The sequence below is a fragment of the Moschus berezovskii genome, chromosome 16, assembly GCF_049115385.1.
Source record: "Moschus berezovskii isolate FMDL1 chromosome 16, NW_MosBer_1.0, whole genome shotgun sequence".
NCBI classification, from domain to species: Eukaryota; Metazoa; Chordata; class Mammalia; order Artiodactyla; family Moschidae; genus Moschus; species Moschus berezovskii.
Genome location: NC_142475.1, coordinates 74,946,260 through 74,959,199, shown reverse-complemented (window position 1 = coordinate 74,959,199; position 12,940 = coordinate 74,946,260). Strand labels below are relative to the sequence as shown.

At 41.3% G+C, this 12,940-nt stretch overlaps 1 protein-coding gene across 4 annotated transcripts in view; it reads right to left on the bottom strand.

Annotated features, from left to right (window-relative positions):
• Positions 1 to 12,940, bottom strand: part of TOX (thymocyte selection associated high mobility group box) — a 330,347-nt gene that overhangs the window by 41,645 nt on the left and 275,762 nt on the right. For all 4 annotated transcript variants that reach the window (XM_088844457.1, XM_088844456.1, XM_055432473.2 and 1 more), the window contains one exon: positions 5,413 to 5,643. In XM_088844457.1, coding sequence (XP_088700583.1) covers positions 5,413 to 5,643 — 231 coding nt within the window. The remainder of the gene's footprint in view (positions 1 to 5,412; positions 5,644 to 12,940) is intronic.

The following is a 12,940-nucleotide window of genomic DNA, read 5'->3' as shown; positions in this document are numbered from 1 at the left end:
TTTGGCTGAAGCTTTAAAGCCATTTAATGTAATGTAAACAAGAACATTTTGTTTGTAATTTGCTAAATGTATTACAGCCCAACTGTGTCTCCAATTAGGAACTTAAGGTTCATTTAGTAATTTACATCTGGTTCTGATTTAAGGTGACTTTCCTTTCCCACTTAGGAGCTGACTTTCCGTGGCTAAAAAGGAACCAAGAATGCTTTATAGCTCTTTGGACCGATCCCTTCTGCTTCAAAGTTGGACAGACTCTTTAATTTAGTGGGGTTTGACTTTGATGACCAGAATCACAGAATTCAGCATAACGGGGAAATACAGGAAATTCAGCTGGACCTTCGTAAACAAAGATGCTGAGGGCTGCTCAAACTCCAAGGAGTCTCATATAAAGGGCATGATCTTGTTACATTATTATTTTTCTTTCTCTGTAGGTTCCAGTCAATGAAAGATAAGTAGCAAAGACCAACATCACCATCACACTTATGTTTTATTTCCCTTTCTCTATCTGGTGCCTTTTGGAAATGACTTACTATGACTCTGAACCAGGCTCTCCACTGTTGTAGGATTCATTAGCATTTAAAACCTTCTGTTAGAATCCCAAACAATCCTGCTCCCCTTCCAGATTCAGCCCCATCTTCGAAAGTATTCAAATGGTGAGATCTCTGATATGTGAAGTTTGTTCAGTGGCTTTGATAGGAACAACTCATAAGGGAGGTTTTGTGTTCCTGGAGGATTTTTATCACTTCTTTTAGCTTCCTTCTGATTTCTCTTCTTTGAGAGATTCTTTACAGAAATCAAAGTACATATAGTTTCTCCCTTTCTGGGGCTTCTGAAAATAAAGACCTGCCCATCTGCAGTGGCTTCTTAGCCCCGCCTAGACTCCACAAAGAGGAAGCATGTGACACACACATACACAGCAGCCCCATTAGTCCTGTTCCCTCCGGCTGGCAAGAAAACATTCAATTGTAATCTCCCTAATAGCTGTTTTTCCTTAAATATTGTAATTTTCTGAGCCCCTAATAAGTCATCAATAATTTTGCCCATTTTCCCCAGTTTGTGTTTATATTTGGAGCTGCTCATAATTGTGGGCTATTATGACAACGGGATTTCTGAACAATGGTGGTGCATGAAATCCTAGCCTTCTCCTTGAACCAGCTGCCTACACAAAGCCAGCAGCATCACGTGGGGGCTGTTCTGCAACATGCACATTTGTCCTAAATTTTGAAGTTTAATGGTCTGCCTCTAACTGGCTCCAGTAGCATTCCTTTAAAAATACATAGCAATATGTGTGCTCTCCAATTCGAATATTAAATGAGAGTAAAATACAATTAAATTAAGTTTGAAACAGAGATATTATGTTGGCACCATGAGTCAACATAAAGGGGAAAAACAGGTGGTAATACACCATAATAACACTTTTGGATATTTTGCTGAAATTCTCTTGATGCCCAAAATGTGCATTCTAGGTGGGCATGTGCACTTTGCGGGCAATTCCGGCAAACTGTCAGAAAGGGGCTGCCACGTGGCGCACGGCAGGCCCAGCTGATGCAGTATGTCCCTTCTATAAGCGAGGCATCTCCTCTCACTCACTGAACCCTCTCTCTGCTTGTCCCTGGGACGGACTTGCACCCGTATATGTCAAAAACCATCCTTTTTGACATACTCTGTGGTTTCACTATCTTTATTAAGCAAGATCATCTTTTAAGAGGAAAGGATAAGCTATGCTGAACCCCTGTGAAGTCAAAGGAACATAAGGCATGGGGACAAACTATCTCAAGTGACTCAAACTGATCCCAGTACCTTGTTTTGGTAATGGTGCTTGAGGGTTAAAATACTAACTTCTCTGTAAGAGAAAAAGTTATTTCTATTAATATATCTCCCTAAGTAATCTTAGAATAATTTTTTTAAACAACTGCATTTTGATTATGTAATTGCTTTATAATACTCAGTGAGTAAATAGGGTCTGTGCTGTGCTAAGATGCTTCAGTCGTGTCCGACTGTTTGTGACCCCACAGACTATGGTATGCCAGGCTCCTCTGTCCATGGGGTTCTCCAGGCAAGAAGACTTTAGTGGGTTCCCATTTTCTCCTCCAGGGGAGCTTCCCAACCCAGGGATTGAATCGCATCTCTTAGGTTTCCTGCATTGGCAGGTGGTTTCTCTACCATTAGGACCACCTGGGAAGCCCCCAAGTAGGGTCAGCTATTATATAATCTTATCTTTTATTTATAAAACACATTCTTCAACCCCCCAACTATTTCTATTAAGAGAGAGCCCAAAGACAGACTCATTACAAGTTACTTATTAAACTGGAAACAAAAGAGAAAGAGGAAAGTGTTTTGTTATCACAATATACAATTAAAAAGCTTTAAGTATTATGTCATAATTGTGATCCTACTTCCATTAGAAAGGCTCAGAGCTGAGTTTGAAAGACAGAATGGGAGAATGGGAGTCATTTCTTCTTTTAGCACAACACTGGAGAATAGTGACTCTCATATTCTTTGGGACTGTAAAGACCTTATCTGGTCAGACCAAAAATGTGGAATATTATCTCAGTGTTCCCCTCTTGATATAATAAAAATAAAAGACCATATTATAATAAAATTAGTGGGGAAATCCTGAAGCTTTATAATTGTTGCCTTGAGGAACTACCCAGTTTTCATCATAAGAACATTATTCTTTTCCACTAGATACATGGGTACAGGCACTGACCTTGAATTGCAAATGTAAAGGATTTGATCATGGGCTAGGAAAGAGCTGTGAAGACCTCTCCCATTTAATTTCCTCTAGTAAATGTGGGAAGTAATTAGGAAAAGATATCCAGGGTTAGAAAAACAGACAAGAGGAGTCAGATCGGTGGTAGCACTGGCAACTGAAACTTCTTGACATAAAACCTAAGGAGCACATGTGAGCCTTGGAGCAGCACCCCCAGCTTGCTGCCAGGTTGCAGAAGGGATCACTAATGTCCTCTGTTACAAGTTGCCATCAGAGTCACTAGGGAATGCAATCACCTTCTGGATGTCTCCTCTGGGAAATTCTATCTCACAAAGCAAGAGTTTCCAGCACTGAAGCCTGACCCCTATCCACGAATACACACAGGGGCTGTCTGAGCAGGGAGAGAGGTACGTCCTGGTACCCAAACCATGGGTAGAGCCGGACAGGGGTGGGGCTGGGGTTCCCGGTGGAGGTGCACTCAGTTTCTCAATCCGTGAACAAGCCCCTGTGTAGAATTCCACCGTGAATCTCCAACATCAGTGGGGAACCACACTTTGGCTTTGGGAGTGTGAGAGCAAACTGATCCAAGTTAGGATAGAAACCGGCTCTGAAGTCTCAAAAAACTATATTAGGTTTTCAGTGGAATCACAAAATACAATGTTAACCACTCTATTTGTGAGTTGGGTATTTTAATCTCACACACAGAGAACGTTTCCGTGGTATGTTTTCCATCCTCAGAGACGACTCTTGTAGCAGAGCTCCACAAGGCAGGCCTGTGCTTTTCTATGAAGCCCTTTGCTGGGACTGGCAATCTTGAAAAAGACATAATGTATAGAGATTTCAGACTGTACAGGACAGCTTTGACTTATAGTGAAGGGGGGTTGGAGAGAATTGGAAGAGTAGGTTTAGCTAATGTTTTGTTAGCAGCTGGTTTTACCATTATAGCTGTAATTGTTTTTATAAATTGGTTAGAAAAGAACTGTAGGTTGAATGATAAGTTCTAGTCACAGTGTGTAGTCTTAGACAAATCAATCAATGAATGGGATTCTGTCTTATTCACTGCTCTCCCCCCAGTGTTTAGAAAAGTGCCTGAGGCACACAGTAAACACTCAATAAATCTTTGTTGAATGGGAAAGTGACTGAATTTAACTATCTGGACCCATTTTATAACTTGCGAAATTCAGAAAACAGCATCTATGAATACCGTGCTGAACAAACGAAATAAATCATGTAAAACTGTTGTTAAAATATAAAACACAATATACATTGTAGATGTTGACAGATACTACGATATATAGGTTCTTAGAGATGTACACAGGTTTGAAATGTTCTCTTTCTTACATACTTCCCTGGACCTGAGGAGGAGAGGTAAAGGTCTCTTTTAAGAATCCAATGTGAGACTAACCCATCATGAATGCAGTTCAGTATTCTGTAGCATCTAAAGCTGCGTCCACTTCATCCACATCCAGTGACTGACCTTTAATGATAATGCTTGTCTAATTTTTCCTTCATGATAATGAAATTCTAGATGGTGACAATGGCAATCGAGTCCCGGCAATCTAGAAATCTGGGATCAATACTGCTGCTTTGTTGAAGTGGGTTCTGTCTATACATGGGCTTCCCTGGTGGCTCAGACAGCCTGAGAACTTGCCTGCAATGTAGGAGACCCGGGTTTGATCCCTGGGTTGGGAATCCTCTGGAGAAGAAAATGGCTACTCACTCCAGTATTCTTGCCTGGAGAACTCCATGGATGGAAGAGCCTGGCGGGCTACAGTTCAAGGGATCGCAAACAGATGGATAAGACTTTCCATGATTCCCATCCTCCTTAAGACCTTCTGGATGACTTACACTGTGGCTGAGATACAAAGTGTCTCACACCCCTGTTCCCTACCAGTGTGGTCCTCAGTCACACCATGGCAATCCACAAGAGGAGAAAATAATCAGGTATCTGGGCCCATTTAATACAGCCTAGCAATATGGTATAGTGGGATTGAATAACATACTCTAGTGGTCTTTAGGGAATGGCTAAGGGTAGAGATCCTTAAACTCGAGGTTCATTTAGCAAAGAACAGAGTTTTGATGACAAAAATGTAAATACTATGTGCTAAAGAGAGGTGTGGACAGTTTTCAAAATGCTTTTAGTGTTTTTTTTTCTGTCTTTAGGATCACATTGGCAGTGTTAAGCAATGAGGTAATCCTGGCTTGGATATGTAGAAGCCCTTCCAAAAGTAACTACACCATATAAACTTTGAAACAAAGGAACTAAGATGCTATTTGTAACAGAGCAATAAAGGAATGTAAAACCATGTCAGAGTACCCTGAAGCCTGGTTCTGGTGGGGCACATTCTCAGCCTCAGTTCTAGTATCCGAGGAATTCACCCAATGACCAGGCTTCCCAGGTGGCGCTAGTGATAAAGAACTTTCCTGCCAGTGCTGGAGACATAAGAGATACAGGTTCGATCCTGGGTCAGGAAGATACCCCTGGAGGAGGGAATGGCAACCGACTCCAGTATTCTTGTCTGGAGCCTGGCAGGCTATAGTCCACAGAGTCGTAAAGAGTCGGACATGACTGGAACTACTACTATACACACACACACACATATACACACCAGCATACACCCAACAACCTCAGAAGCCATTTCTTTAGGATGCACACACTTTCTCAAATCATGTTGAATCATCCATTTTGTATCTTTTCTTACCTGTTTTTGCTCTTCACCCAAACCATCCCACATGGAAGCCACAATTTTAGAAACTTCACCAAAGGTAGCATTTGGATTTTGGCCCTTGATGGCAGCCTGAGTATCACGGAAGAATAACGCATAGGCAGACACTGGCTTCTGTGGCTCATTAGGGTCCTTCTTCTTCTTCTTTTTGGGGGTTTTTGGTTTTTTCCCCATGTCAGAGGCAGGTCGTTTCTCTCCACCATTGATCTGAAATAAAACAAAATCTGAATTATAGAAGAACTAAACAAATTTAGGGGCAGATCAGTACTCTTGCCTGGAAAATCCCATGGATGGAGGAGCCTGGTAGGCTGTAATCCATGGCGTCACTAAGAGTCGGACATGACTGAGCGGCTTCACTTTCACTTTTCACTTTCATGCATTGGAGAAGGAAATGGCAACCCACTCCAGTGTTCTTACCTGGAGAATCCCAGGGACGGGGAAGCCTGGTGGGCTTCCGTCTATGGGGTCACACAGAGTCGGACACGACTGAAGTGACTTAGCAGCAGCAGCAGCATATTGCTCTTCCTTGAAACTTACCCAGGTATACTCACCTATACACATCACACAAACACAGACACTTCTAAGGGCCACTTGGTTTTGTTTTTTCTGTTTTTCAAGTAAAACTTCTTATTTCATGTAATTTTCATATTCATCCTCTTCCAGCCTAATTTACATAGCTTTAACTGTGGTGTTGGAGAAGACTCTTGAGAGTCCCTTGTACTGCAAGGAGATCCAGCCAGTCCATTCTAAAGGAGATCAATCCTGGGTGTTCATTGGAAGGACTGATGCTAAAGCTGAAACTGCAATACTTTGGCCACCTCATGCGACAAGATGACTCACTGGAAAAGACTCTGATGCTGGGAAATGTTGGGGGCGGGAGGAGAAGGGGACGACAGAGAATGAGATGGCTGGATGGCATCACCGACTCTGTGGACATGAGTTTGAGTGAGCTCCGGGAGTTGGTGATGGGACAGGGAGGCCTGGCGTGCTGTGATTCATGGGGTCGCGGAGAGTTGGACACGACTGAGCGACTGAACTGAACTGAACACAATCTTACTGATTCTTTTTATAATACTATTGTACTGTTAGATATTATACCTTAACTCTCTCAGCTTTTCCTTTTTCTCCTGCAGGAACTGAATGACGAGCAGCACTGAGATACTCAGCAGGAGATTCCTCCTGTAGTAATCCCACTGTATGAACAATCCAACCTGTTTTCTTTTGGGGAGTTTATCCTTTTCTTCCTAATTATGATTTTTTTTTTGACTGGACTGGGTTTTCCCACTAGTTGTGGCGAGTGGGGGCCACCCTCCGGTTGCAATGTGAGGGCTTCTCACTGTGGTGGCTTCTCTTGCTGGGAAGCAAGGGCTTTTGGGCGTGCGAGCTTCAGTGGTTGTGGCTCCCAGGCCCCAGAACACAGGCTCAGTAGTTGTGGCCCACCGGCTCAGCTGCTCCAAAGCCTGTGGGATCCTCCTGGCCCAGGGATTGAACCCGTATCTCTTGCATCGGCAGGCAGACTCCATCACTGAGCCACCAAGGATGCTCCTAATTATGATTTTTAAATGATAGTGGGCAACATATCCAATGAATAAAGTTGAGTAGCTCCTGGTGTTGCACTTAGGTCTATAGAATGCTGTTGGGAAATCCTAGTAATGCTCATGGCTTAGAATGGCATCATGCAGACCCTAGATCAGTGTTGTCCAACAGAACTTTCTGCTAAGGGGGTAAAGTTCTAAAATCTGTGCTATTCAATATGGTCGCCACTAGCGACACATAACTAATAAGCATATGAAATGCATCCAGCAGGAATAAGAAACAAAATTTTAAATTTTATACAATTTTAATTGCTTTAAATTTAAATAGCTAAATGTGGCTAGTGGTTACCATATTGGAGAATGCATCTCTGGAAACTAGACTTTCAAATCTAGACATTTCTAGCACAACTTTAACACTCAGTTTAAGGAAAGATTCCATTTCTTCCCATTGTCCTTGAGTATGAATATTTGGATAATCTAAATTGTTATTCTGATGCAAGTGGGAAAAAAATACAATGTATTTTATCTGCATTTTATCTGTTCAAATACATCTGCATTTGAACTTGGATACTAACTAGTTAATATGTGATATCACTTTATTAACATCTATAGAATGAGACGTCTGGGCTACAATTTCTTTCTAGTTCTAGAATTATATGAGTCTATATTAGTACCGAGTAGTGCTGTCTCCAGAGGAATCCTCTTTCCACCTGCCTCTCCCACCAGCACAAGGGCCCCCATGCACTGTCCCCTGACGAAGTCACCAATATCAGGGAGGTTCTGCACCATCACTTCTATTGCTGTGATGGCTGTTGCTTTTCTCTTCTTGGCAAACATGCAATATGTATCTTATTCAGATAAATTGCCAGGCAAGGTAATCTGTGTGAAATAACAGCCACCATTGGATACGAAGCGTGAGCTCCTGAGAGGCCGGTGGATGTAACATCAGAAGATCCACACTCATGTCCTCTGTTACTACGTTTAGCTGTGAAATCTTGGGAAGTTACATCATTTTTCTGGGCCTCCATTTCCTCTACTGCAAACCAGTTGCAGTGCCATTGTGTGATTACTGAGATGATATATATGTAATATGGTTAAAATTTTAAAATGGTATTCACATGTTAATTATGACACAGTAATAACTTTTTACTGAATGAATGGAAAGAAATGACCTTAACATTAATTTGTGATGCCATATGGTCATGGCTTAAAAGATATGCCCTGAGAAACAGAGACAGGAAAAAAGAAACAAAACTAAGTGAATTCTTTGGCTTTGTCTTTAATTAAAAAGCTATGTAATAAGATCATGGCATCTGGTCCCATCACTTCATGGGAAATAGATGGGGAAACAGTGGAAACAGTGTCAGACTTTGTTTTTTTGGGCTCCAAAATCACTGCAGATGCTGATTGCAGCCATGAAATTAAAAGACGCTTGCTCCTTGGAAGGAAAGTTATGACCAACCTTGATAGTATATTAAAAAGCAGAGACATTACTTTGCCAACCAAGGTCCGTCTAGTCAAGGCAATGGTTTTTCCCGTGGTCATGTATGGATGTGAGAGTTGGACTGTGAAGAAGGCTGACCGCCGAAGAATCGATGCTTTTGAACTGTGGTGTTGGAGAAGACTCTTGAGAGTCCCTTATACTGCAAGGAGATCCAACCAGTCCATTCTAAAGGAGATCAATCCTGGATGTTCATTGGAGGGACTGATGCTAAAGCTGAAACTGCAATACTTTGGCCACCTCATGCGACGAGTTGACTCACTGGAAAAGACTCTGATGCTGGGAAAGGTTGGGGGCGGGAGGAGAAGGGGACGACGGAGAATGAGATGGCTGGATGGCATCACCGACTCTGTGGACATGAGTTTGAGTGAACTTCGGGAGTTGGTGATGGACAGGGAGGCCTGGCGTGCTGTGATTCATGGGGTCGCGGAGAGTCGGACACGACTGAGCGACTGAACTGAACTGAACTGAACTGAATAGATTATTGTTTTGAAACTGTCAGCCGAAGCAGATAAACAACCCTTTGGGGACAGGAGGCTCTGAACCTAGCAGACAGACTGACGTAGATCAACACTACAAGGTAACTTCCCCAGGAAGGGTTTCAGGTGATCCTGTGAGATGACTGGTCCTCAGGTTAATGAGCCAAAGGACAAGAATGCTGGGACTGGACTAAGCGAATACAGGGCAAACTGGGGTAAGGGCTCTAAACTAAACATGTAGGTAAATATGACCTCGATGCTCATTCTCAATGGTTGAATGTTAGAATCACCTGGGAAACTTTTAAATAATACCCTCCTGTCCATGCTTTAGCTCTATACTGATTAAATCACAGAGTCTAGGAGCAGGAGACACTGGCCTTAGTCACCCTTAACTCTACTCCTCCAACTGCCTTTTGATACTTCAGACGTGCAACAAACAAACAAGCAAACCCTCTCTCTGTCCCAAGGCTACACAGAGCCACAACTTTCTTCTCTTCACAGTCAGACTCCTCCACATGGTTATGCTGACTGTAGGCAACTCACTGTGCCTTCTCATCACTTAGGCTCTCCAAAAGGTCACCAAGGAACACAATGATAAATCCAGGGGACTTTTCAGTCTTCCTCTGACTTGATTTCTCACTGTGAGTGTCCTGTCTCTTCCAAAGCTCACAGTCTTCGGATTTTATGTCTACATTGCTGCCCTCACTGTTTCTAGAATCATTTTTAGGCCTATCCTCCTCTACCTGGCCACTAAATGGTAGTGTACCTGACTTTTTTTTTTCTGTAGACTGTCTTCTCCTGTGAATTTGTATTTAGGGAATCTCTTAAGATGCAGGGTTTCCAGTAACAATTGTGGGTGGATGAGTGCCAAGTTCAGTTCCTCTAAATTTTGAATGCATAAAAACCATTGCTGTTTGACATCTTGATCTTCTTTGTATGCTTTATAATTTCCAAATTTTCTAAACATAACTATTTCTATATTCAAAACAATAAAATATCAAGAAGAGAAATAAAAAGGATTCAAGAAAGACCACAATGAAGAATGCTAAAAGTGAAGGGATCATGACATTGGAGGTCATATTTCATCAAGGATTGGAATATGTAGACAATGGGAATACAGTGTATGGAAATAAATGCTTATCCACATGGAATATTTACCTGGACTCCCTATAAATTTTAACGGAAAAAGTTTCAATTTTCAAGATTTCAGATCTGACACACTGAAATCTCCATGACTGCAGATTATATCAATCTTTGTAGAAAATAATCAAATGTCAGTTATATAGAGAAATTTCCTATGATTAACTGCAAATATTTTTATTAAAAGATTTCCCCCGAATAATTTAAATTGTTTCCCTATTCCACTGTCTAAAATTGTGTTTGAACGGCTGATCTTTATGCTTCCTTACTTTTTTTTAATTTATTTTTTTATTGAAGGATAATTGCTTTACAGAATTTTGCTTTTTTTTGTCAAACCTCAACATGAATCAGCCACAGGTATACATATATCCCCTCCCTTTTGAACCTCCCTCCCATCTCCCTCCCCATCCCACCCCTTTAGGTTGATACAGAGCCCCTGTTTGAGTTTCCTGAGACATACAAGAATTCCCATTGGCTATCTATTTTCCATATGGAAGTGTAAGTTTCCATGTTACTCTTTCCACACATCTCGCCCTCTCCTCCCCTCTCCCCATGTCTGTAAGTCTGTTCTCTATGTCTGTTTCTCCACTGCTGCCCTGTAAATGAATTCTTCCATACTGTTTTTCTAGATTCTGTTTATGCGTGTTAGAATACGGTATTCATCTTTCTCTTTCTGACTCACTTCACTCTGTATAATAGGTTCTGGGTTCATCCACCTCATCAGAACTGACTCAAATGCATTCCCTTTTATGGATGAGTAATATTCCATTCTGTATATGTACCACAACTTCTTTATCCATTCATCTATCAATGGACATCTAGGTTGCTTCCATGTTCTAGCTATCATAAATAGTGCTGCAATGAACAATGGGATACATGTGTCTTTTTCAATTTTGGTTTCCTTGGGGTATATGCCTAAGAGTGGGATTGCTGGGTCATATGGTGGCTTTATTCCTATTTTTTTTAAGGAATCTCCATACTGTCTTCCATAGTGGCTGTGTCAATTTACATTCCCACCAACAGTGCAAGAGAGTTCCCTTTTCTCCAGCATTTATTTTTGTAGACTCTCCAGCATTTATTGTTTGTAGACTTTTTGATGATAGGCCATTCTGACTGGTGTGAGGTGATATCTCATTGTGGTTTTGATTTGCATTTCTCTAATAACAAGCGATGTTGAGCATCTTTTCACGTGTTTGTTAGCTGTCTGTAAGTCTTCTTTGGAGAAATATCTGTTTAGGTCTTTTTCCCATTTTTTGATTGGGTTGTTTGTTTTTCTAGCATTGAGTTGTATGAGCTGCTTGTATATTTCAGAAATTAATTCTTTGTCAGTTGTTTCATTCGCTATTATTTTCTGCCATTCTGAGGGTTGTCTTTTCACCTTGCTTATAGCTTCCTTTGCTGTGCAACAGCTTTTAAGTTTAATCAGGTCCCACTTGTTTACTTTTGTTTTTATTTCCCTTACTCTAGGAGGCGTGTCATAGAGGATCGTGCTTTGATTTATGTCATCGAGTGTTCTGCCTATGTTTTCCTCTAAGAGTTTTATAGTTTCTGGTCTTACACTTAGGTCTTTAATCCATTTTGAGTTTATCTTTGTGATTGGTGTTAGGAAGTATTCTAATTTCACTTTTACACGTAGCTGTCCAGTTTTCCCAGCACCATTTATTGAAGAGGCTGTCTTACTTACTTTTTAAATCAGTATTTGGATGACGTGGGGCACGTTTCAGATCTGCTGGATTCATGTGACACCCATGGTAGCAGGTAGGACAGCTAACCTACTACTGGAAAACGTGGCCCTCCTTTCTAGGGAGTCTCTGCAGAAGCAGGAGCACCGGCTATGGCCAGTGAGAAGCTCTAAGCATCAAGTGTACAGAAACCACAAGCTACTGTTTTGACACAACACATATAACTGTTTTGATAGCAACCCTATAGGAATCTCTAAACAAGTCCATGCAGCCAGTCAATTTGGTTGGTTTTCTGGAGGCTTCCCCTATTTTCCTGGCTTGTCTTTATTAATAGGGTTAGCCGGATGCAGTCTTCTTTAGGAGAAAGAAGCATTTTATGATATCTGCCTCCCTATATTCAAGGCTTAGCAGATATCATTTATGTATTATGGAGGGTCACCCTGAGGCTTCACCTGTGTATCTGACAGCATACCTGAGAGGCACCAAGCTTGAAGCAGGGATGTCATCACCCATTATGGGCAGACCACTGGCCAATATCAAAACATTACATCAGCTTTGTCTCTGTGATTCCTGAAAGTGAGAGCATGTTGATATACTGTCCTTTTATTTATTAAAAAAATTTTTTACACTCTCCTTTTAAATACTCATGGTTAATCTTAGGCTGAATTATCTGTCATGCAAGAAAATTGGCATCTGAGTGGACTAGTCTACAGGGCACACATAAAATATTTATTTCTTAAGATTCACTGCCCTTTCTTCAGTATTTCAACTAGCTCACTAAAACTATATTCTTAGATCATAATATTCTGACCACTTATAAAACTGCCCTCATAGAACCAATGGCTTAAAATAATGCCCTTTCACCAAAAGCTGGTGTAAGAGGAAAACACAAAAATAAAAATTATGTGTGAAATAGTTTTAAAAAATAAAATATGCTATGAAGGGAATCATTGTTATATTGCTCAGTGTTCCTTGCATAAAGGCTTCCTGGGTGTGTACAATGTCTTTGCTTTTAGAAAGCAATATAACAGGATACAAATCCCCTGCTGTGGTTGGCTGTCTAACGCATCCACACATGTGGGTTGTGCTGTATGAAGTGAAAGGCTGTCTGCTATGTGAGCACTGGCCATTACCACCTGATGTAGGGGGAAGGATCTGAACACTGGG